Genomic DNA, 27,388 nt, shown 5'->3' on the forward strand with positions numbered 1-27,388 from the left:
GCTTAAATTCGGTGAACCGTGGCTTAAGGATCAGTCCACGATTAACATATTAGCAAACTGTACTTACTTAAAGTTATAATAACCAACTATTTTATGAATCAAATGATTTTTTTAACGACTTTTAAGGCTGCTCATTCTTTTATCAATCCTAATTCATCATTGTTTTACAAAACAATTAAATAGTAAGGTCTTGTAACATTACGAAATTGGATCGTAGATAGTACAACATTTATTATACACTGTTTTAAATAGGAGATGCACAGTTACAAATAGCACAGTTTTGTATTTGGTAACATAATAATAAAATTGGAGAGTTAAAAGCACAATATTTACAATACACTTATTTAAATTGGCGATGCACTACCAGCAATACATAATCCATTCTGCAGTATATAACCAGGAATAGCGCACACAATATTTCGACACCTCCTAGCAAAAGGATCAAATATTTCTCCTGGTAAACAATTCATAACTGAAAGTCTCCTACCTACAATATTACCTTCCGAAAAATTAATGTCTAAAAGCAAAGAAAAACTTAGATTATTTTTCTCTTCCGATTCTGGCACCTCTTTCATTCTTGGGCCAATTCCATCTCCGCAATTGAGAAGGGACTGATCAACGTTATTGCAAATGGCACAGTATAAATTCTTGTATTTGGTAACATTATGGAAAACTGGATCACTGTAAGCATCACACATGCGCTCTACGAGATTTATTTTCCAGTTTGGAGAGCAACTTCGAACTTCATCGCTCGAACATTTCCTCACTTTTGAAGAAAATTTCTCAGGTACTTCAGAAATAACTGCGCATGCGTGGAATGATAGTTTTTGCGTCGAATTTTCCCGCGACACATACCCCCATTCTTTCGTTGGTATGTTATAAAATATATATTTGAATGCTTCTTCTTTATCCAAGTCTATGCTGGGGTTTAAAAGAGGACAAGATACTTTGATTGTCCATACAATGGCTTCTTCAGAATCTCCGTTGCAAATGGCGCAGTAGTAGTTGCTGTAGGATATTCCAGTAGTCTCGCTGGTAACCGGGGAATTTCCCACTGGGTCAACTTCATTGTGAGATTCCTGGCATGATTTGATGATGAAATCTGGACCTTTCCATTCAGGCAGGCAGCTGTTGACCACTAGAGTATTTCTCTTGCACACTACAGATGAAGAGCTGGAGTCTGAATCTTTACTGGGATCAAAATGCTTTGAGTCCGAGCAGCAATCTTTGTAAATGGTGCAGGCTTTGTCACAGTAACAAGAGCGTGAAGTTACTACCCCTTCTCCGAAACATTTATTGTCACAAAAAGATTCTTCCGAAAGTGCTTCGTTGATGAGAATAACCAGAAGTGCTGCTTTCCACAGTTTGTAAGCCATGGTAGTTAGCTATGGTATCCTGAAAACAAACATAAATAAATAATAAGAAGACAGATATTTTAAATACATTAAAAATTTGTGTTGTACCACAAATTATAAGTTAATCAAAATTTTTATATATTTGCAAACTGATCCGTGAATTAATTCTTTCATCGATTCGCTTCTTTTCCTTCCCTCGTTCTGCTCCCTACTTAATATCAAGAATTGAATACCTGCAAGTGACGTCATTGTTAGTAACTCGTGGCAATTTTCAATCCAGGTTCGACACGAACGCATGAAATCGCTTCAAGGTATTTAATTAAATCTGATTTAAATCGCATGGTTAAGCATAAACATCTATAATAAGAATTAGATACCTGCAAGTAACGTCCTTGTCAGTAGATCGTGGCATTTTTCAATCCAGGAGCCAATCAGGTTCAACACGAACGCGTGAAATCGCTTAAAGGTATTCAATTAAATCTGATTTAAATCGCGTGGTTAAGCATAATCATGTATAATGAGAATTGGATACCTGCAAGTAACGTCATTGTTAATAAATCGAGGCATTTTTCAATCCAGTAGCCAATCAGGTTCGACACGAACACGTGACATCGCTTAAAGGTATTCAATTAAATCTGATTCAAATTACATGGTTAGATATAATCACTTCACTTCTTCTTGAGTTGCAAGTACGCAATTATTTATAATACGGTTGTTATTGCAATGCGCTATTCATTTAAAAAAAACATAAAAATTAAGTAATGATTGCCTAGTAGCAATTCATACTTGCGGTTGTTGAATTACGCGATACATTCATTTAAAAAAATTAGATGATGATCTGTAATAACAACAGAGTGATTCGCTTATTATTCCCGTTTACATTTCTTAACTGATTCGCTTAATTTCTTTCCTCGTATTTTTTTTCCTCCAATAACAAGACCATCATAAATTAATCGTAATAACGGTTGTCATAGAACCCCCTATTTATAAAAATATAAAATAAGCGTAACTAAAGTCGATCTTTCTCCTATGATTTGAATAAGTCATAAACTCATAAGAGATTAATTTTAGTTACGACGGATATTAATTTTAGCGCACGACGAGAGAAATTTAAAACTTTGATTTTACACATAATTTGCGTTTATAGCCTAAGCATATTTTGTTAACATATTTAATAATGCATTTAAACCTTTTAAGTTAATCATCTTTGTAAATTGACCTTTATTATGAAGAACTAAATGTATCCTGCATAATAAAAGATCTGGTTTGTTAACTGCTGAAATAAGTCAAATTTGTCTTCAAGTGTTATTAAATGTAATTTAATAACACTCATGAATTGATGAATATTTTACTTATTACTCATGAATATTTTAGGAAAATTTCATCGACGCGTTAAAATTATACATAATTTCTAAAATAGTTATAAAGCTTACCTAAGCCCCTTCGAAAGTTGATCATATAGGAAAACTATTATAAATATTGTATCATATAGGGAAAGTAACTATAACAAAATAAATTTTATAATACTGAAATAAATATATTGTTTTTAGTTTTCTTATCTCATATGTGTTCTTATAAAATGGTATTGTATGAAATTAGTTGTTATACCTGGCATACATCACCAACAAAATTTGCATATTTATCTATTATATGAACTAATCAAATTAATTTTAAATTTAGGTAACAAATAATAATTTATTCTAGTAAGTAATCTTATTTCAGATACATGTAGAATTTGATAAATAAAATTTTCCATATTAAAAAATTTATTTACATTTGTTTTTAAATTGATTAGTAGCATATAAGAAGTTATATGAATAACATGAACAACGTGAATAACTTCACATATATAACATAAACATTATATAATAATGAGCCATTACCACTCTACAAAATATTTTTCAAAAAGCGTAGTAATTGGTAGCATTGAGTATCTAATTAGTGGTGGAAATTTTTCTTATCTTAAACGTAAGCGAAGCGAAATAATATTACTGCCAGTTATTTCTTTTTTACCGGATAAGTGAAAGTGCTGTTACAGCTTTAGGAGTAAATAAATAAAAAAAATTAAAAACGGCCAATTAGTTATAGTTTTAATAAGCTAATATTGCAAAAAGTGCTGACTTATATAATTCTATATTTCATTAAAACAAATTAAATTTGTAACTTTTTATATCATATTTTTTAGTTTACTATTAAAAATTTATGTAAATAATTTATTTCAAATAATTTATATTTTATATAAATAATTTGAAATGTAAGTCATAGTGGTAGATATGATTGAGCAATTAAAAAGATGATAAATAAATAAAAGTAAATAGAGTTTCTACCACTTTTCACTTTTTATGTCACCTGCGGCATCCCTGTGTAATAGAAAAATACATAAATATTTTCACGTGATAAATGTTGGCTGGGTGGCGCAGTTGGTTTGTCGTCGGCCTTCTGAGCCCAAGTCAGCGGGTTCGATCCCCGGCCCAGACACCGGATTTTCGGTATGCAGAAAATCCTCAGCGGCCATGTCGTATGATTATGCGGCATGTAAAAGATCGCTGGAGTGCCTTAATGGCTCTTGGCATTTCCGGCAAAATTAAATTCCTAGTGCACTTTAGCATCCGAATGGAGTCTCGGTGCTGCCATCTAGTGTGGCAGAAACTAGATGTCCAAATTAACATGACTTAACATGACCAACGGTATCTCACCCATTGTGGTGGTCCTGAAAGAGTGGATATCAGCTCCGGAGAACGCACTAGGTCTGCTCATCGGCACGACCGATAATGCAGCTCATTGGAAATAAAATAAAAATTAAAAAAATGTTGTCTGTCAGATAAAAAAAAACGACATTAACAAAGCAAAAAAAAAAAAAGTAGCATTCATGGATTACGTGACCAAATTGATATTTCTAAGATTATCTAATACCACGTGTTTATTTTGTTCATGATAATTCTTTTAAAATGCCTTTGTATAAAAGTAATTTAAAATCATTGGTAATTGTAATGGGAAAAAAAATAGTTATGTATTCAAAGGCAAAATTAATGGAAAAGTGACATTAATTCGCTTAGGGAAATGTCAAGAATACAAGAATGACGTCAATGCTTCATAATTAATTTAGGAAATATGCGCATATTGAAAACAAAAATATCATAAAACTGTGTACTAAAAGGCAAAATGAACGGAGTAAAAGTGTTTATTTGTTCAGAGGAACCACAAAAAAATTGCCATTCTATTATTGACGACAATGATGCTTAATTGGTATTAAAAATATGTATTAATAGAAAAAAATAAGCTTTCTATTATTGAGCAAAGTTAAAGGAGAAAGGATGCTTATTCGTTCGAAATGGTCATGCTCCGAAGCTCTTCTCAAGGTCTTAAAAGAATTCTATTTGTTTTCAAAATTTCAGCTAAGTTTGCTGCCAGTGATAAATGCATCTCGCACTAACCGCAAATGTTGAAGGGTTATGCAGTAAGTTATAGTTCAGTTGAATAATTAACCCGTTTTATCGCGACTTTTTTTAATTGAAATGGTGCAATAAGTGACTTTATGAAAAAAGTGGTATGTGTGGCTAATATCAACTAAATGGCTAATATCAACTATTTGTTACCATTTCTGTTCGAAATGTCCCTGCACCTTATAGTTATACATCTAGTGATAGAAACTTAAATCACTAATAAATTATGGTGAAAGGGAAACTTTTAATTCTCCTAGATAAGAGACAAAATTGAAACAATTGTCCCACCACAATATATGTTTTTGAAAAGAGAAACTGTCCTACAAATATGACGCTGGTGCTAACAGGTTAAATAGATAAAATGAAATTAAAATGTATTAAGTTTCCACCACTTTTTAAATTTTCAGGCCAACGTCGTACCCCTTGTCAAAAGAGGATAAGATTCTGTCATTTAAAAGGACATATTTTAAAATGATGTGTACTTTGCGATTCAAAATTACTTCAACTATTTAAAAATTGTATGATAATAAATAATTAACAATTATTAAAAGTTATTTTTTTATTAGAGTTAACTTCCTATCAATGAATTTATAAAATTCAAAGTGTAAAAAGAAAAAAAAAGTCGATTTTTTTTCAAAAAAATATTTATGAGTCATGGTAAAAATATGCTTAAGAAAGAGATCAAGATAAAGGGTCCCAGACTTCGACTAAAATAATTGACAGATAGCGGCAACGATTCACATTTTGATGGTGAACAAATGCGAACATTTCTATACTAATTCTTTGTAAGCAATCAACAAGTGTTTTGGAAGATTTTACATGGCAAATAACTAAAATTTATTAAAAATTATTTTTTATTAGAGTTAATTTTGGATCAATGAATTTTTTATTAGAGTAAATTTCAGATCAGTGTTTTGGAAGATTTTGCATGGCAAATAATTAACAATTATTAAAAATTATTTTTTATTAGAGTTAACTTCGGATCAATAGATTTTATAAGAAAGTATTAAAAAAAATTTCGAATTTTTTAGAAATATTTATGAGTTATGGTAAAAATATGCTTAGAAAAAAGAGATTAATATTAAGGGTCACAGACTTCGATTAAAATAATTCACAGGTAGTGGCAACGATTCACATTTTGATGGTGAACAAAAGCTCTTTGTAAACAATCAATTAGTGTTATGGAAGATTTTAAATGGCAAATAATGAACAATTATTAAAAATTATTTTTTATTAGAGTTCACTTGGGATCAATGAATTTATTTCATGAAAAAATTTACAAAAAAAAAAAGCTTTAGATTTTTTTTAAAAATATTTCTGAGTCATGGTCTAAACTAATTTACAGATAACGGCAACGATTAACATTTTGATGATAGAACATTTTGACAAATGCGAGCATTTCTATACTAACTCTTTGTAAGCAATCAACAAGTGTTTTGGAATATTTTACTTGGCAAATAATTAACAATTGTTAAAAATTATTTTTTATTAGAGTTAACTTCGGATCAATGAATTTCATAAGAAAGTCTACAAAAAAATTTCGTTTCCTTTTTTTAAAAAAATATTTCTGAATCATGGTAAAAATATGCTTAGAAAAGATATTAACATAAAGGGTCCCAGACTTCGACTAAAATAATTGACAGATAACGGCAACGATTCACATTTTGATGGTGAACAAGTGCGAACATTTTTATACTGACTCTGTAAACAATGAACAAGTGCTTTGGAAGATTTTACATGGCAAATAATTAACAATTATTAAAAATTATTTTTTATTAGAGTTAACTTCGAATCAATGAATTTTATAAGAAAGTGTACAAAAAAAACTTTAGATTTTTTAAAAAAATATTTATAAATCATGGTAAAAATATGCTTAGAAAAGAGATTAACATTAAGGATCCCAGACTTCGACTAAAATAATTGACAGATAACGGCAACGATACACATATTGATGGTGAACAAGTGCGAACATTTTTATACTGACTCTGTAAACAATGAACAAGTGCTTTGGAAGATTTTACATGGCAAATAATTAACAATTATTAAAAATTATTTTTTATTAGAGTTAACTTCGGATCAATAGATTTTATAAGAAAGTATTAAAAAAAATTTCGAATTTTTTAGAAATATTTATGAGTTATGGTAAAAATATGCTTAGAAAAAAGAGATTAATATTAAGGGTCACAGACTTCGATTAAAATAATTCACAGGTAGTGGCAACGATTCACATTTTGATGGTGAACAAAAGCTCTTTGTAAACAATCAATTAGTGTTATGGAAGATTTTAAATGGCAAATAATGAACAATTATTAAAAATTATTTTTTATTAGAGTTCACTTGGGATCAATGAATTTATTTCATGAAAAAATTTACAAAAAAAAAAAGCTTTAGANACTCCAGGTTAAATAGATGAAATAAATTTAAAATGAATTACGTTTCCACCACTTTTTTAATTTTCAGGTCAACGTCGCATCTCTTGTCAGAAGAGGATATATTCGTTTAAAAGTACATATTTTAAAATGATGTGTACTTTGCGATTCAATATTATTTCAACTATTTAAAAAATATATGATAATAAATAATTAATAATTGTTAAAAGTTATTTTTTATTAGAGTTAACTTCGGATCAATGAATTTATGAAATTCAAAGAGTAAAAAGAAAAAAAATTCGATTTTTTTAAAAAAAATAATAATATTCATGAGTCATGGTAAAAATATGCTTAAAAAAGAGACTAACATAAAGGGTCCCAGACTTCGACTAAAATAATTGACAGATAACGGCAACGATTCACATTTTGATGGTCAACAAATACGAATATTTCTATACTAATTCTTTGTAAGCAATCAACAAGTGTTTTGGAAGATTTTACATGGCAAATAATTAACATTTATTAAAAATTATTTTTTATTAGAGTTAACTTCGGATCAATAGATTTTATAAGAAAGTATTAAAAAAAAAATTCGAATTTTTTTTATACTAACACTTTGTAAAGAACCAATGAGTGTTTTGGAAGATTTTGCATGGCAAATTTTGAAAGATCATGCTTGAAGCTCTTAGAAATAATGCAATTTTTACCCATACAAAATTCGGATCTACCAAAATGAGGAGAGGAAGTGAATTACATATTTCTAGCTTTTACATCAGTAAGGTGATATCAGTAAGGTACTTACCCATGTTACGTGAAGATATTATTTCGGCATGCTCTTAATGATTAAAACTCCATTTTGATACTATTCAGAAAGATGCGTTCGTCACGGTTGTACGATATTGTTGCCAACTTGTTCGCAAACGTTTGAGATTTAAAGAAAAGATTAGTAAATTTGTCAGAAAAGTTCAAAAGAAAAACAATACAATCAACAGGAACTTAATATTATTAACTCTTGAGAAAGAAAATAAATAGAGTTAAGAGTCCGATTGGTTCCAGTTGAATAAATTTTTGACATTTTCCTCAACTTGCGAAATGCTGTTATAAGAAATTTTTCAATGTTATGGATAGGTTAAGATAGAATCCGATATCAAAACAAAATTACAGCAAGGACCTGCAAAATCATTTAGAAAGTTCATGAAAGAGAACAGCAGTAGAATAAATTATCACATTTGGCGATCTCGCTTTCATACTCAGTATCAGAATCACGTTAAAACTGATTTTTTTTTCCTTCAAAGTTCTTTCCTAAAAGAAAAGGAAATAGCCACGGTTTTAATTTCTTACATTTAAAGTAAATCTTTAATTTTAAAGTGCGTATATCATCTTGCCGTGATGTATTCTCTGGGCTTTAGAACGGAGAAATAACTTAAATATTTTTAAAATTTGTAAACCTTTTTTTTTTTAAAAAAAAAGCGCCAATTTGGCGAGATTTCCCCATTTAAATGAAAATGATCAAAACCGATGAATAATTCTTAATTTTTGCAAATTTTTATAGAAGGGGCTGGCTAAAGACCGGCAGGGGGTTTAAATCTAGTGTGCGGATTTCAAATTTGGAGTGAGGATTTCATATCTAAAATAAGTTTTATTCGGAAACTTCAGGCACTTTTTTTAAATGGTAATTTTAATTTAGTTTATTTTTTGCCTGAATATACAAATTTATAAAGAACTTATAAGTATATATGCGCACATAAGAACTCGTCACTGCTTTAACCCACTGGCGGTTAAGGAAATGGGCAAAATTGGGAGAATGTTTCTCCCCTACACACAGTTCCCCTATCAGTTAACATGGGAAAACCGGTTTTGCTATGCAGAGAAGACTGCAGGTTAAAATGCGACTTTTTACGTGCAGAACCGTCAGTAAAATAACACTTTGAACAAAAAAAAAAATGTTCTTAACGTATCGAACATCATGAACGGAAATGCGTTACCGACTTCTTTCTACCAGTCCCTATGTAGCAGAGAAGTGGGGACACTCCCTAGTATTCTCTGGATTGAATTTTAAATATGCACAAAAACTGTAGCTTGTAGAGAGAAACAGATTGCAGATTTGAAATCAGCAGTGTGAAAATATTTAAGAACCGTTGAAAAATCTCATGCAACAGAAGAAAAAAAAATGTTTCCCAGTATTATTGAAGGTTTCATTCATCTCTTTAAACATAAAAACATCGCATCTTTTTTAGTTCGTTAGCAAAGGTTTCTGCAGAAAATAGCTTTGTGTACGAAAACTAATGTTTTATTGATAAATTAAATTAATTAATTAATTTATTTTGCTTATAAAAAATAATAATTTGTCAAAACTCTTACGTATAACCATCACAGTTTTCAAAAGCTAATTATCTCACAAAATATATGGCGATTACGCATTAGTTTTTACTATAATAGATACTTTAGATTGTAAAAATTAATATTGAAAACAAGAGAAAAGAATACAAATTTTAAATTCGGTTATTTTGCCATACCCTGTTGATACACTGTTAAGCGTACGGATGAAATTTTGTTCCTCTTCAATCAAAAACTCACTAATTCTCATCCGTATACCATAACCGGCTTAACTACTTAGATACACTTTAGGAACATGAAACTAAATCACTGTTGGACAAACCAAAGTATAAAGAAAGAAGATGTATAGCTCTTCGAGTATGTAACTAACGTGAGGAACTGTTCTGTGCTGCATGCTATATCAGAAAAACAACTTACAGGGTGAGCAACATACTCAGATTTAGCAGAACATTACATGTACTGATTGTCACTCGTGAAAAGGCTTTTGATCTTGGGTACGCTGTCTTCTATCAACCACCATTTTATCTTTTATTTCTATGTCGAAATGTGTTAGCAGGTCTAGTCAACATGGATGATATAAATGTATTCACAAAAAATTTCTTAAGCAATAGTTAACTGTTTTTCAATAGGATAAAAGTGCAAAACAAAACTCTGCTGCACAGCAGAGGTTTGTTCTGCACCTCTGCTGCTGTGTCCCTAGATGTTGTTTTTTTTTCCTTTATACAAAGGAACCGCACCAAACCTTGGGGGACTGATTTACATTATGTCTACGGAAGCTAGCCTTCTTCCCCTATGCGTATATTCTAATGTATTTATTTTTATTTTATAACCGTCGTTGAATAGCCGACCCAATTTTTGGGTTTGCAACTACTAATGTTCAACTCCGTAGCCTTGTAATTTTGAACCCAATCCAGAAGACAAAGGAATTCCTGGATCAAGTATTGGGAGAAAGTTGACTTTGTGAAGGCCGTTTTGATGGAACTAACTCGCATTTGCGTTACATGCAGTAAACCTCCCACGCTTTGCCTATCGGCAAGGGAACTCTAACCCACGGTCCGTCTACCTCTGAGGATATTTCATGTCAGTACTGTGGTCGATGCAAGCCAGATGCGGAATTCGTATTGGCCAGCCATCGCTGGGATTCGAACTCGATTCACCTCATTGGTGCGCTCTATTCTCAGAGCCATCGCGGCTCATTTTCTTTGTATAAACTATGGCACTCAAATCAAATACTTATAAGATTGTGCTACGCTGAATCGGTTAAAGATTGAACTTTAACTTATTCAGATATCAGAGTTCCTATTTGGCCTTAAAGCTATAGTAGTAAATTGTGATTAATATAAGTAAAATTTCTTTAATAGGAGTTTGTTTCGTTTGAACATTTAAGTATCATTGTTTCATATATATGGTTACTTACTTTCCATTTCAAGCCTCTTGGAAATTATAATATACTGGCGACAATCAGAAAAATATTTGTGGTATAATATAATAATAAATTATATTAATAGAAATAATTTTGTTATCACGGCTAAAATAAGGGTTGTAAAAAAAATAATTTTAAAAAAAGTGGTCAGTTGTGGGGTCAAACGAATGCTGTTTAAGAATTTTATTTTTCTTTTGTTCGGGGGCTAACCAGACACTTCTCCCAAGTCTTACTTTTAAGATTACGGCTATAATAAGGGGTGGTCAAAAAAACTAAAAGATGATGGTCATTTGTGGTCAAACAAATACAATATAAAAATTGGATTTTGATTTATTTTTCGCAAAAATGAGAATACTATTGCCCCCGATTTAAATTTTCAGAATTATGTCCAAAATAAGGGTGGTCAAAAAAATTTAAAAAGTGGTTATTTGTGGTCAAACAAATGCAGTTTGAATTTTTGATTTTCCGCATTCTCGGGGGCTATCTTCGCGTACCTACAAAAATTACATATGTTAGAAATAAAGTTAAGCTAATAAAAGTTTTTTAAAATAGTCATAAACAATATTTTTACGACCGATTTTAATTTTTTTTCCATTGAATATTACTTTAGGATGCTAGTTTCAAAACTTCATTCACATGGAAAATCACCTTAATTAAACATTCAGAAACTTATTTTAAAACTCTGAAAATGTGTTTTCAGATTGTCACTTAACATTTCGCTGCTCCAAGCTCTCCAATTATAAGGAGTCACAAACTCCAGAAAGAAGAAAAAAAGATGATAAATTTAGGTTGATAGCAAAATATTTAAGTTTCAGCTATAACATTATTTTATAAATATAACAGGTCGCAGATTCTGCTCTTTATACAAATTGTGCAAATTAAAAAGCCGTTTTGTTAACAAAGAAATTTTGTTCATAAAATAAGCGAATGCGATTCTTTCCTGTCCGTCCCGCAGTGGACTGATCCTTAAGACACGGTTCACCGAAGTCAAGCATCGCTGGCTGCGGTCAGTGTGCGGGTGGGTGACCACTTGGATCAGTCTGCGTAGGGACCGAGGGTGTGTGGTATTGGTTCTCGTTAAACTGTGCTACCGTAAAGTGCTCGACTTCGCGCGCAGGTCGTCGGGCTACCAAAGCGGGGGTACCATCCCCTCCGCAGAGGATCAAAATTGTGATGGCATGTCTTCGGATCATCCTCCGGGATGTTTCCCAGACCGTCGCCAATAGCCCATTGTGCAGCTCTAGTGCGACGTAAATTAACAACAACAACAAATCTTTCCTGTCCACTTTCATAATTTTCAATACGAAGCTGGTTTCGATCACTGTTTACACTTTTTTTTTTTTTTTTAGAACGAAATGCGTTTTTAACTCTTATTACCCCAAGAGTGCCTCTAAGGCACAATCACTTTTAAATTACCAACTACTCTAAATGTTAAAGTTTTTACATCGCCATGTTTAGTGACTGTTGAGTCTTCATGTTAATAGATGGCGTTAGCTCCCTGTTGAGAAGCTTTTAAAGAAAAAATTTCACTCTTGTTTTGAGAACGTGTTTTGTTTATAATATTTCGTGTTACAAGAAGAAACTCTAAAATAATTATACTATGAATACAACACACTTGATTATCAATATTTTATTGATGACAAGTATCACGTGTTATGAACGAAAAACGCTCTCAAACCTTTATTCTTTAAAACTTATTCTTTAAAAGCTTCTCACCAGGGAGTTAACGCCATCTGTTAACAGGAAGTCTCAACAGTGACCACTATATTTTGAAGTTATGTATATGGTAAAAGTGCAAACTATATAAATTTGTCTTGTAAAGTTTTATTGTATGTGTCCGTTTTTTACTCGGTAACACGGAGTGCAAAGGGTTAAGTGATATAATTTATCTATGTAAGATATGGTGATTAAATTTGTATCTGTAACTTGAATGCCTAGTTTTGATGCCCGTAAAATTTTAATTTTTGAGAGATTATGCTGCTGTTTTTGTTCATTATAGAGTTTCTAAAACCGCATTTAATTTCAAAGATAGAGTTAATTCTTCTAAGATGGAATTAGCATAATAATGTAGAGATGCTTTTTCACCGACTTTCGAGTTTAATTTTTGAAAGAGTCTTTTTGAAACGGCAGAATGTAAACTAAATAGTTAACATTCTGCCGTGCGTGGAATGTGTGGAAAAATTATTCTTCATATAAAAATACGGATATTTTTTTTTTTAAAATGCCCTTATTTGCCAAGAAATATTTAAAGGAGAATTTCGTACAATGCGCTCAAAATCAAGAGTCAGGTGAAAAAATCATATGGTTAACTGGCAAAATTTTATACGAATTTTGCTCCACGGAATTCATTCGAAAATAGTTTCCAAAGTAGGAATATGCGTCATATTTTTCGAAAAAATTATTTTTCTCCAAAACTCCCAAACAACAAGTATCTGGTCGATTCGAATACCGCATCCGGCTTGCACCGACCACAGTGCTAACGTTAAATATCCTCAGTGGTAGACGGATCAGGGGTTAGATTCTTCCTGCCATCAGTCTAACCGTGGAAGGTTTTCGTGATTTTTCTCTTCCTATAACGCAAATACGGATTAGTTCCATCAAAAAGTCCCCCACGAAGGTAAATTTCTCTCTAAACTTGATCCAGGAGTTCCATTGTCTCCTGGATTGGCTTCAAAGTTACGGAGTTGCCCAAAAAAATTGGGTCGGCTGTTCAACAATGGTTATAAAAATAAAAAATAAAGGAACTAGCATAGACTGCTGTCAAAAATTTCCAATCGTAAAATAAAGTCTTGAGTTTCTCTGCAAGTCAGAAGCCTGAAATTATAAGGAAATTTCAGTGGTGAAAAAAAGAGGCGCAGGTACTTGTCTGGAGTTTGCACTGAGTTTTCAATTTTTTTTTTATTATTTTATAATTATAAAAAAATCATTTTGGAATATTTTTAGCCCTTGAAGCCTTGTTAAGATTTTCATGCCATTTAACAAGCAATTATACCATAATTTATTTAGAAATCAATTTCCAGGTACAAATATCGTGAAATATCTTAAAAATACGGTACCTGGTAATTAACCTGTATACTTGAACTATCAGGCATAAGTTAAATTATCCAAATCAAGTTTTTTGACGCATAATTCTCATTAAGCATAGATACTTTAAACTAAGCCAGGCGAGAAAAAAAAATTGGTTTTGCGTAAATTAAGCTAAATCAGAAAAAAGAATTCTCAAATTCAATCACAAAATCATTCAAGTCATCTAGATGGTTTTGATTTCATTAAGAAAGCAAGATGTACAACTTTTTTCTGACTTTCTATAACTTACCTAAAAATTAACTTAAGATTCTAAATTTTTTTACAGAAGTTTAACATAAGCGCAAACATTATTTGAATACAAATAATTTTTTATAACATTTTAAAGAACTTTAATAACAGAATTAAAAACTGATACTGTGACGTTTTGTGTGTGTGATAAAAGTCACAAGAATCATATTAATGGCTTTAAATAACTTGTCATTGGCAGTCAAACATGCTCTTTTTTAAAACAATACTAACTCAAAAAAATGTCAACAAAAAAAAAACATTTTTAAAATTAAATAAAAAAATATTTTTTAAATAATGGATTTTTATTTTTCTTTATTTTGAATTTAAAAAAAAATGTAAAATATTTACCGATATTCAAATGCTAGAATGAATTCAAGCAATATGCTATATTCAAATAAATTACAAAGTTCAAGCTTAATAAAATAATTAGAAGTCGAGAAATCTTACGAGCAAGGCGAAAAAGTTTAAATTAAGAAAAACAGATTTCCAGACGAAACGGTGAATAAATTAGACATGATTCTTGAGTTTGCTGACGATTCCAGTTCAGAAAATGGATGTGTTATGTTCTGATTTCAGACAGTGGCTTACAGTATTTTTGCTGTAACATTTGGAAGATTTTTGAATATTATTATATTTTATAATTGGTGTCAAATTGCTCAGAATGAAGCAAGTCATAACATGGCTAAAGAAATGTTACGGGGCTAAAGGTAGTCTAACAGTGTATCGAGAGAGAGGTCATAATAATTTATTATGTATATAAACGTATATATATACACCGAAGAGCCATTACATTATGACCACTCTCCATCTATAACAATGTGCTCACTCAGGTTTTCAAGGTTTCTCGCCCAGGAACAATGTTTTCATGGGACACATTAGGACCCATAATCCTCATAGGACAATCTCAGAAGTCTGTAAGCTACTTGAACATATTTACAGACCAGGTTCACCCATTCATGGCAACAGTTTTTCCTGCGGGGGATGGTGTTTACCAACGGGATAATGCACCAAGTCATAAGGGTCGAATCGTCGAGGAACATTCCAGTGACTTTCAAGTCATGTCTTGGCCCCCAAATTCACCTGACCTTAATCCAATAGAGCATTTGCGGTCCTACTTAGAAAATCAAATTCGTGCTACCACGCTACCCCCTCGCTATGTGTGGGAATTGCTGGAGTGAGCGCTTGGTACCAGATACCTCAGACTACCTATCAGCACCTTATGGTATCAATGCCACTGCGGGTGCTAGCAGTTTTGAGGGCTAAAGGTGGTCCTACATGTCACCAGGCAACGCAAAATGAGCAGCTCTTCCAGCACCTTCTATGACGAAGAACGATAAATTTAGTGTCTGCTGTTAAAATATGAAAATAATTAACCTTTTAAAATCTATCAATTTGTGATGGGAAGAAAGAATTATGTGGAAGGATAATTCTTTAACAATGCACATATTTCGAAGTTATAATGTATTTATTAAATACATTTCACAAAAAGTGGCTATTAAATGAAAAAGGACCTATCGGTATCGGTCACCGACTCATTAAGTTTGAGGAAAAAATCTACTAGTCATTAGAGTCTACCGGCCGCTGGTTACTGTCCGAAAATTTAAATTTTCAAGTCTAGTCTATAAGCATGCATATGTATGTGCAGCATTAAATAATTACGATACTCGTGAAAATTATTCGTACCTGGAGAATGGGACAACCAGGGAAGCGGTTAAACTGTGTATTTAAGGCGATCATTAAGGTATAGAAATTACGTTAATCTTGACCTCGAGAATAGATCATTGAAAGATTATTCACGTAGAAGTAATAAAGATATTAATCTCTTACCTCAGTGACGTCATTCTATTATATTAATGCATTGATTAAAAAGAAATTATGACGAATCAAAATTTTCCTTTACCGCCTGGTTTATGCAATTATTAATTTTCATTTAATTTTCGACATTTAATTTTAAAATAAGATGAAATATTTTTCGCTTCATGTCGTTGTTCTTGGATATAAAAATACAAAAAAAAGTATCAATAATAAAAGTTCTTTATTATGCAAGGTTCTTGTTCTGTATTTAATGCATAAGTATAGGTAGGTACTATATATACTAGAGCTGCACAATGGGCTATTGGCGATGGTTTAGGACAGTGTTTCCCAAACTTATGAATTTTGTGTACCCTTTCTAAATTTTTCGTAACACTGTGTACCTCTAATAAAAAAAGGAATGTAATTTTTACTATAAAAAATGCACAAAAGTTAAAAATTTGTTGACACCACTAATTATTAACTGTTAACTCTGCAAAAAATAGTCAATAGAAAAGCACGCAATCGTAAATTTTCATGGCTAGATTTGTTTTTAAATAAAATTTTTTGAAATTTTCATTTGTTGCAAGATATTCCGCATAAGAACGCGTGCCCCCGCTACACTGTTCCCGTATCCCTGGGGGTACACTTTGGGAAACACTGGTCTAGGAAACATCCCTGGAGGATGATCCGAAGACATGCCATCGCAATTTTGCTCCTGTGCAGAGGGGACTGCTCCCCTGCGTTAGTCGCAAGACGACTAGCGCGCGAAGTAGAGCATTTTACGGCAGAACACTTAAACGAGGACCGATTCAGCGCACACTCGGTCCCTATACGCAGACTGGTCAAAGAGGTCACCCATCCGCTTACTGACCTCAGCCAGTGATGCTCGACTTCGGTGTTCTACTGGAAACCGCATGTCTTTACGATCAGTTCAGTGCGGACAAGTATATTTCAAAAACATCCGACGATAAGTAGGTAAGCATTTTATTTACGTGGCACTAGAACTGTATAACACGATAGTGACGATGGCCTGTAAAACATCCCTGAGGTTGATCAGAGGACAAGCATCACAATTTTGATTGTCTGCAGAAGCACTTGAAAGAAACCTACTAAATATCCATGTACCCATGGTACTATTCAGTGATCGACTACAGGATTTTTGACTCCATAGATTTTACGAGCGAATCGAATGTATTATATACATAATATATCGATATAATATGTACTATTTATAATATATTGAATGTACTCAGTGGGTCTTAACGGAGTCGAGGATCGAACCTCAGTCTTTCCGGACCGGAGTCCGATTCGCTAATCACTGGGCTACTTTGACGCGAAAAGCTGAAAATTTTTAACATGAATGTAATTCTATTGTAACAGTAATATGCATAATAATTTTATTGCACTAAAAAATTACGAAGTTTTATCAAACTTAGCTGTTTTCTCAATTTCTGTCAAATCAACGTATTCATTATTATTGAATAACGATACAGCATATTAAGATACACATTAAAAGTAAATCTATTTCACGAAAATCATTATATATTTAGCCTTAAGAGAAGTCGGTATGGCATATATCAACAATTCTAAAACTGGCCTTTTTTTATGTTCTTTTTTTCCTTAAAGAAACTACTTATGATATCACTTTGAAATTTTTTTTTTTGGAGGGGAGGGGATGTTTGAGATTATATCAGTTATATGCTGTGATAATGTCTTAGCGTTAACAGGAATACTTTTTGAGTTATGAAAGATTTTTGCTCAAAAAAAAAACTTTTTGAAAAATTAAAAGTTTCTTGTGAATAATTTTAAAAAGAATCTGCCGAAGATATGTATTAACGGTTATTACAGTGTAAACTTGTTTATGTAAATATTCCGTGAAAAAAAAACTGAAGCAATACCTTATTTAGATGCTGAGAAAAAGTACATCGAAAAAAGTATGTTTTAGTATTATTGGTATACACCCTATACTGTCTATCTTATCAAAATTGCGTCTTCAAAAATAATGCTTAGTTAATGAAATATTGAGTAAAGCTATTTTTAATCATGTGATAAATGTAAAGTAGTTATGCTGTACAAAGTTCAACAAGGATATTATCATCCAGTTAAAAAGAATTTTAGTTAAGATATGAAAGCACATAAAGTAATCGTGTCCTAGATCATTATCTATTATTTTCAGAGTAAATCAGTCACAGTCGATAATAGAGGATTTCCTAATTTGCATCACTGTATCCTATCTTTATTGAAATTGTAGCATTTTTATTTAAGTTATACAAACTCAGAGTGCTTACGGAAAAGAATATAAAATTTTTTAAAAATGATAGCTGAATTAAGAAAATAAAATGTATTTTAATAAGTTAACATTCACCTCTAAGCTTAATATTTCCGAATGAAAATTGCTAATTGGCAACTTCTTTATTAGAATATTAACATAACATTTTAAATTTTATAAGGACTATACTAACTCTGAAATTAATCTTATCTTACTCTAAAGTTTATTTACGTTTAAATGAAGAGGTAAGTTGAGGAACCAGGCATGTGAAATATTCAGAGTGACTATAATAAAGGGTGGCTATAACCAATAAAAAAAAATAGTGATATAGAACTATTTTCTTAAAAATTCTTTAGAGCCGCAGTGGCTTCAGAAATCGAGCGTTTGCATCCCAAAATGAGTTGACCCAGGTGCGAATCCCAATGGTGACTGGTTGATACAAATTCTGCTACCGGCTTTCACCGACCACAGTACTGACGTAACATATCATCAGTGATAGACGGATCCTGGGTTAAAATCCCATTGCCTTTGGGCTAAGGAAGTTTTCGTGGTTTTCCACCCCATGTAAAGCAAATGTGGTTTCTTCACATGAAGAGAAAAATCACGAAAGTCTTTGCTAAAGCTAGTTTGTTCAAATGCTTGATCCAGGAATTCCTTTGTTTTCTGGGTTGGATTTAAAATTACAAGGCTACGGAGATGTACATTGATAGTTGTAAACTCAGAAATGGGTCAACTGTCCAATGAAATAAATACAGATTCATTAGAAAGGCGAGGTTAATAAGTCCTTGCCTTATTTTATTTGTCACTGCTTCATTTGAAATAATAAAATAATGCAAGCACGCGCAAAATTAATGTGAATTATTTATGTCAAAATTAAAATGAAATAAAAAACAATTATATATTGAGATGACCACTTTGTGTCACCTCAATACCCAGATGATTAAGTACCTCTGATGATTTCCCTGATGATTAAGTACCACTGAAAATGTCACTTACATGCTTCTTCCACCAAGCTCGTCACATCTTTATACTGCTCCTTTTCTTTTCATAACATAAAAGAAACACGAAACATAAAATTCGATTTTTATTTTTTATTTTTTAAAGTTTAGCTCTTTAAATGACGTATCATTCAGACGGCAAAATTTTCAAGAAAATGACCCCTTCAGTTTTTGCCACTCTGAAGTGCTTTCGATACGCCATTACCGGCAAAAACCCTCTCTCCGTGTCAAACCACTCAACAATGTGTGTGACTCAACAAAATATGAGGCAAAAATGAAACATTACATGCCTCAATAGCCTTCGCGGACTAATAAAGGACCACCGCTGATATTTTAACGTACCGTTGAACAATCTCATTCAGTTTAAAATAATATTTTTAAAAAAAATTATGGAGGGATAACACTAGGAAGCAAATTGCTTCACCTGTTGCATGAGATTTTTTAACAGATCTTCAATACTTTAGCGCCTGTGATCAAATCTGCAATCGTTTTCATTCTACAAGCTATAGTTTTTATAAAATTTGTTAATGTATTCTAGGAAAAAAAGGTACCGGAAAAAAAGTCCCGGAAAAAAAGGTGCCTGGAAAAAAAGGTCCCGGTAAATAAAGGTACCTGAGTAGGGAAAATTCTGTAAGGGAAAATATTTGAAATGAGAAGATTAGATTGAAGCGCTTTTTGATGTTCCGTGCATGGCTTATTTTTTTTTTTTTTCGTGTCGTGCGTTTTCAACTAATTAAAAAGGACCAATACTTTCACCTCCAATCACGAATAAACTTCCAACACATAAATCCTCCCAACTTCCCCGATTGGCTACTTTAAGCCTCACATTAGCAACTTCTTCACAAAATGTAATTTAAAATAGAAAATAACACATTTTTCACTAAAAAAAATTACAAAAATAAAGTAAAACATTATTGAAAAATTTAAATAGTATCTTCCCGCTTTAAAAAATAATCAAAGAAGAATAAATAAATGAAATAAAATTTTAAAACAAAAGCGTAATACAACCAGCCCATAAGTCCCCCCCCTTACCCTTCTCCTTACCTCAATGATCTAATCTGAATTATTACAGATAAAAAGAATATTCATTGAAACAGCGAGGAGCATTCATGCTGCCCTGAAAGCGAGAGGGGAAATATCTCTACAGATTTTCCCTATGGAGGTACCTTTTTTACCGGGACCCTTTTTTCCGTCTACCAATGTATTCCTAACCAGAACATTTTTTAAAAGAAAGTCTCACTTGAGAGAACCGTGGTGATTCATGGCATAGAGTGTTCGCCTCCCAAAGAGGTGACCAAGGTTCGACTCCCAGAGATAACTGTTTGATGCGAATTCTGCTTCCGGCTAGCACTGACCGCAGTGTTGACGTAAAATAGTTGCTGTGATAGACGGATCACCAGTTAGAGTCTCCTTGACGTTGGCCTAAGCGTGGGATGTTTTCCTCGACATGTAAAGCAAATGTTGGTTAGTTCCATCAAAAAATCCTCCATGTATGCAAGTTTGTCCTAATGATAGTTTGATCCAGGAGTTACCTTGTCTTTGTGATTGGGTTTTAAATTTTAAGGCTACAGAGTTGTACATCGATAGTCGTAAACTCAGAATTGGATCATGTGTTCAACGCTGCCTGTTATAAAATAAAATAAAATTCACTCGTGTGAATACTAAAATGTCTTCACTTCTCCGCTACGTAGTTAGTTCAACGCTGCCTGTTATAAAATAAAATAAAATTCACTCGTGTGAATAGTAAAAAGTGTCTTCACTTCTCCGCTACGTAGTTAGTGTGTGAAGTGGGCCATAATACATATCAGTTTAAGGTGCAATACGTGGTCTTTATTTTCGAAGAAGCAGACAAGTGTATATGTACATAAATCTTTACAAACTTGTAAATTCCGATTTTAAAAAAATCCCTAGCTTTCCTAACAAAACAAATTTCAAATTTAAATTCTCCCCACCCGAATTTAAAATCAAGAACTTTTATGTATGTCACGAAAAATTTGCTACCTTGTGTAATTATTTCAGATGAGAACTAATAATGCAAACTACGTGGCCAATACTTATAAAAAAAAGTAAATAATTTGCATGCTTAGTGTATTTATTATTCAGACCTAAATAACAAAACACAAGACAGTGCAGGTCGTCGGACTNACAGCAAAACGCGACGCAGACATTATTACACATTCAAAACTAATTCTACAACGTGACTTGCAAAAGGAACATTTATGCATTAATGTTAACACATTATCTGTTACACGATTCAGTATTTATTCCTGAAAAGTAAGTCTCTTTTAGGCAAGATCAAAGCTTCTTCAGAAGTAAGAATATTTTTTATATCAATGGATAATTTATGCACTTTCTATTTTAATCTTCTTCTTAAAACCCAAAAACTTCTTTGCTTCCTGAAGTTTTCAGGGTCCTTTTTGAAAACCGATTTTTTTGTTAACTATTAATTATTGTTAATTGTGAATTTTCGAAATCTAAAAAGCGGCATCTTTCAATGATGAACGGTGTTTAAGACTACAAGTCAATTCCAATCGCGTTTTTCAAAACCATGTTTTTTAACCCTTAACATAGGATCTTTAACTCTTGCCCCGTTGTCTAGTAGTGATGTTATAGTATCCCACTGACTTATTTTATTTAATTTTAATCAATTATTTGATTTTTTTTAAAGGAAAAATGACCGTAAAGTGACAATTATGTTAGATGATTACGGAATCCTTGCCAAAAATTACGCTAAAAAGTATACCTTTCAGGAGTCGAAAATTAATATTTAAGCGAAGACAAAAGCGATATATCAAAATCTGCCGAAATAAACATGGAAGTCGCCAAAACTTGGTTTATTGCTGGAAAAAACGGAAAAGTATTTCGAAGAATCGATTTTCAATTTCTATCTATTAACTTCTGGTTCCTACAGGCAAGAAAAAATTAGAACAAGAATCATAACAGATTATGATAATTTTAATTACACCATATACTCAAGGAAGATTCGTTGGATATAGAATGCGTTTTTGTTATTTTATAAATAACATCTATAAAATAACAATATTTATTTGCAACTTAATATTTTAAATATTTGCCCTAATACTTATACTTTTTGCATTATACAGAGAGTCAAAAAAAAAAAAAAAAACGGATCACCCGGAATAACTTTTGGTTTAACGATTGGATCTTCACGTTCTAGGACTCAATCTTAATGGTTCGAGGAGTTTACTTCAAATATGCTAATTAATTAGCTCAGGCGATATTTTGAGTTAAGAAATCAGACACAAAAACGCACTTTCTCTGAATCAAATAAATAATTTTTTTCCGACGGATTCAGATTTCTGACCCCAAAAATATAGGGGGACAATAGCAATCTGAGAAATTTGGTTCTCATAGTTTGGTCAGGAGAGCGATCCGACGTTTGGACGCATGTTAATGTTAATTTTACTTTTTGCGTATTTCGCAAATAAAATAATGAAAAAATAAATATTAACTAAAATTAATTTTTTTCATGGAAATTATCTTTGGATAAACGATTTTTATAATCATATACAAAAAAATTTCAATTCGTTTAAAAATTCTAGAAATAAGGCGAATTACATAAAAAATAAAATTAACATTATAAAGTCCATACTTTGAATCGCTCTCCTGACTTATCTATGGGGACCGTATTTTCCAGATTGCGGCTACCCCCTACATTATGGATGTCAAAAATCTGAATCCGCCGAAAAAAAGTTCATTCAGAAAAAGTGCGTTTTTGTGTCTAATTTCGTAACTTAAAATATCGTCTGCACTAATTAATTAACATATTTGAGGTCACCCCCTCGAACCATTAAGATTGAGGGATGAGTGCAGCTCTAGTGCGATGTAAATAAAGTTCCTACCTACCTACCGATCATTAGACAGAAAAAAAAAAAACTATCCAGGGTGGTCTGCTTTTTTTTTTTTAATTATTTATTTATTTATTTTATTGGTGCACTGTACCATAACTGTACAATTTAGGAGGTGGTTACAATTCACTCAGTGTAACATAAACCGGATAAAATTATGAATTATTAAATATATCAGATTGAATCGTTTGAACGGATTAAACCACTATTTTCTTTTCACAGATAAAAAACAGTCCTATTTGTATTCTAGAACTGTAGTAATAGCTTAGGCTGTCAGGGTTATTTTACTTCCCCAGAAGACAAAGTAAATATGAACTAATTTTATTACCAGATTTTTTTTTAATTTTCCGGAGGACGAACATTTTTGCCACGTTAAGATCCTTCTTTTTTTTAAAAAAAAAATTGTAGTAAAATCGATTAAAAAAATGTATCGATGATTTAGGTCATTCGTATCAACCGAAAAAAGTTTCATTTTAAAAAAAAGCATAATAGGTGCCAAAACATAAAGAAAGAAAAAATGCAGTTATGATTTTGCAATGCTCATATGAAGGATGGTCTGAAAGCTTATAGATACCATGTCTAAAATGAACAAAAACAGGGAGAAAATGATTTCATCCCAACTTATACGTGACTATCCAGATTTTTTTTCCTCACAGTTATAACATAATGCTTTTTTTTATTACCCAAGAAAAAGTGAATAGTGTTGAATAGATTAAAGCAAAAAAATAATGTGAATAAAACAGAAATAAAGTACAGAAATTGATATACTATAGCTTCGGTTCTCTAAACAAATTTATTGAACCTTGTTTAGAGAACCAAAACTATAGTATGCCCATTTATGTACTTTATTCGCGTTGTTTTTTCTTTAGTTTACGCAGCACAAATACTCTGTCTTCTTTTTAGATAGTTATGAATAGCGTATAATTAACATCAGTAATATCTTATTTTACATTTCAGAAAAAATAGCTAATAAAGAAATAGTTAATAGCTAATAATACCAGTTTTTTCTTTTTAATTTTACTGTCAGCCTTGAAGGAGGGCTTAATTTATATATTTTTAGTAGCCTTGAGGAACCTTAGCAACCACTTATGATTTTTCACCGCCGTAGCAACCCTGTATGCCATCATCTTAGTTTACATAGGACAGTCTCAGTATAACTTTTTTTTTCAACGGGTGACGTTTTTACATCCAACTGTTCCTTTATATTGTTTCCTGATAGGCACCATACAAGAATCAGAATTACCATTACCTTGTAGCACACTATTCTGCGATATCGAAGTGTTTTTCATTAAAACAATGTTTTGGACAATTTGAAAATGAAGCTGATCATTATATTGCACCACGCCCTTCAGTTAATACTATGCATGAACTAGCGTATCAAACGCATATTTTTGTTTTGTTGATATTTTTATTATAAGTCTTATTTTTTTAATTTTATTTTAAGAAATTATTTTATTTTATAACCGTCGTTGAACAGCCGACCGAATTTTCAGTTTACGACTACCAATGTTCTACTCCGTAGCCTTGTAATTTTGAATCCAATCCAGAAGACAAGGGAACTCCTGGATAAAGTATTGAGAGAAATTTGTCTTCGTGGAGGACTTTTTGAAGGAGTCATTTTTACATCGAGTGGTAAACCCCTAAAACCTCCCATGGTTAGCCTGACAGCTAGGAGACGCTAACCCAACATCCGTCTAGCATTGAGGATATTTTTACGTCAGCACTGTGGTCTGTGCTAGCCGGGTGTGGAATTCGAATCAACCAGCCATCACCAGGATTCGAACCCGGTTCACCTCATTGGGAGGCGAGCGCTCCATCCCTTGAGCCACCGTCGACTTTTAAGAAAGTATTGTTAAAATTAATAGTTTCCATTTTATATTGTAGATGAAAATGCCGTGTCTCTCATGTTTGACTCTTCTTTTGATGATTAGCTACGCCGCATCAACTGGGTACAAAAACTGTGACCAGCCAACAAAAGGGGAGATTACAAGTCTCACCCTCTCCAGATGTCCGGACACAAAAGACGTTTGTCAACTTGTCAAAAACACCCTGGATACCATAACACTCGAATTTGTATCTCACGTAGATTCCAATTCTGTAACTGGTGTATACCAGGCGTACAGAACGAAAGATGGAAAAGAGGAAGGAAATCCTGAGACAATTCCCTACTCTGATTCTGACATTTGCAAGAATGAAAGTATAAAATGTCCACTAAGGAATGGACAATCCTACACTTACAAGAATACGGTCAATGTGACTGCACCAGACTATGATTACTTGTCTAAATTTATACTAAAAGATGACAATGGGGATGATATTGTGTGTTTTACAGTTCCTATTGAATATGTTGATCATTATTGAATATGCTGAGATATACTTAATTGTGTTGAATGTATTTGTCATTATTAAACATGCTGCGAAACACACTTGCATATTTCTTTCGTATTGAATATGTTGATCATTATAAACTATGTTAAGGCACGCTTAATTGTTAAACGTAATTACCTCAATTAAATATGCTGTTAAGTAATTGCATATCAATTTAGGATAATTTCCCAAAGTATTTTTTTTTACCTTTATATGATATTTTAAAATATGGATAACACATTTTTTCACAAAAATGAAATTAAGAAAAACTAAGTATTCCGAGTATATACAAACAAATCTGGAGCGTCAAAAAAAGAAATAGTCACTTTAATGTTATGACGTAAGAAGAGGACCTCAAGACTTCCGGTAGCGTTTGTTTGTTTTTTTAGGATACATGGTGAATAACAAATGCTACAACTTACCACAAAAAGTTTTAAAAAACTGATAGTAAAACTAAATCATTTCCAATTTATTTTTGGGAGACAACTCCACTGCCTGCTTACCTCAATGCTCAAACAAAACTGTATTAAAATTCCAGATGGATGGGATAGGGGTCGCTTCGCGGCCCAGGTGCCCAATAAAATCATAACACTAGGACTAGGACTTATTTTCGAGAGAAGTAAAATAAAAAAATACAACAATCAGCTTCTATAAAGTTTCAAGTTTTGAGAAATATTTTTTTGCAGTAGATGAATGCCAACTTGCACAAATTAGAGAAAAAAAATTACTGGTTACAGCAAAATTTGTATTTTAACATTAAATTCTTTATTAATTGAATCTGATTTAAAGCTACGTTGTTTACGACAACATCTTCATAATTGAAAAGTTCAAGCCACAGTCTTTCCAGTTCAAAAGTTCAAGCCCACTTCAATCCAATCATCCTGAAATGGGTCTCCTAAAGTAATAACTATTTCAAACGAATTTCTGCAAATAATAAACCTGGCATTCCTGGTTGTGAACAGAAGCAAATATATCCAATAAAAATAATAAAATTACGCCAGCACTTGTGCATTTTACAAACTGATGACTTTGTTTAGAGTAAAAAATGTCCTTCAGGTGAAAATATTATTTTCTTGTATATTTTTGACTGAAAGTAACGAATCCGTAATAATTTTTTTAAAAATTCACATTTTAACTTAGCCACTTCAAGTATTTTAACAGTAGACAATAACAACTCATTGACAAAGTAAATGCGCTATCATTGATCATAGGATTTCAAGAACTTGGTGACAATCCACCCTAGAGAAGGTTCGAGGTTTGATTTGCATTATATTAAGCTATAAATCCAAAAATTGACTTGAAGCCTGGCAACTTTTCTCTTATAACGGTACCTGAAGGATCGTTTTGATGCATGAATCAAGTGCTTTTTTTTCAACCAAAAATATCGAGAGATCAGACAGATATTAACCTAAAGTACAATTTAACTCTAGAATTGAAAATCTGTTTTTGAAAATTTGATAGAGAACCATCATTAATCATATCTACATGGCATTTTTACAACACATTTTTCTTCACTGCTTTTCGGAATCTGCGATTGTCATTTCACTACACTTACAGCAAGATCCCTTCATTTTTCGTCCTGTTGTTGAGCAGGGACATTTGTTTGTATTCCGTTGAACTTTTCCAAAATCTAAGTTTACATTTTAATGTATGAATCTTTGTTTCGTAAACTTGATTTAAAGTTATTTTCCACACCACTACATGCAAAGGATTTAAAAAATCATATGAAACATCAGTTTGCTCCTGTAATCTTGTGATGCGGCTTTTAAAATGTAAGCATAATTACCGGGAATTCTGAAAGCTTTACAGTTTTGAATTGTTTACTCCTCTATAAAATATTCTGCAAAGA

At 32.1% G+C, this 27,388-nt stretch overlaps 2 protein-coding genes across 4 annotated transcripts; one reads left to right on the top strand and one right to left on the bottom strand.

The window, feature by feature from the left end:
* Positions 1 to 211: 211 nt before the first annotated feature.
* Positions 212 to 8,531, bottom strand: LOC107437549 (uncharacterized). 2 transcript variants are annotated; one of them, XM_016049603.3, is made up of 2 exons: positions 7,970 to 8,531; positions 212 to 1,395 (listed from the first exon to the last, which is right to left on the bottom strand). In XM_016049603.3, the coding sequence occupies exon 2, from the start codon at positions 1,374 to 1,376 to the stop codon at positions 345 to 347; it is 1,032 nt and encodes a 343-aa protein (XP_015905089.1). In that variant the 5' UTR covers positions 1,377 to 1,395; positions 7,970 to 8,531; the 3' UTR covers positions 212 to 344. The 2 variants fall into 2 exon arrangements, with proteins under 2 accessions (XP_015905089.1, XP_071041282.1); XM_071185181.1 differs by lacking the exon at positions 7,970 to 8,531 and adding an exon at positions 2,789 to 2,887.
* On the top strand, positions 4,676 to 25,598 carry LOC107437544 (NPC intracellular cholesterol transporter 2 homolog a-like). Of its 2 annotated transcripts, none has more exons than XM_071185182.1 (2): positions 4,676 to 4,812; positions 25,057 to 25,598. In XM_071185182.1, exons 1-2 carry the CDS (start codon positions 4,795 to 4,797, stop codon positions 25,531 to 25,533), a joined length of 495 nt encoding a protein of 164 aa, XP_071041283.1. In that variant the 5' UTR covers positions 4,676 to 4,794; the 3' UTR covers positions 25,534 to 25,598. The 2 variants fall into 2 exon arrangements, 1 of the variants encoding a protein (XP_071041283.1); XR_011637674.1 differs by lacking the exon at positions 4,676 to 4,812 and adding an exon at positions 21,487 to 21,615.
* Positions 25,599 to 27,388: the final 1,790 nt, after the last annotated feature.

This window comes from Parasteatoda tepidariorum, chromosome 9 (genome assembly GCF_043381705.1).
Source record: "Parasteatoda tepidariorum isolate YZ-2023 chromosome 9, CAS_Ptep_4.0, whole genome shotgun sequence".
NCBI lineage: Eukaryota > Metazoa > Arthropoda > Arachnida > Araneae > Theridiidae > Parasteatoda > Parasteatoda tepidariorum.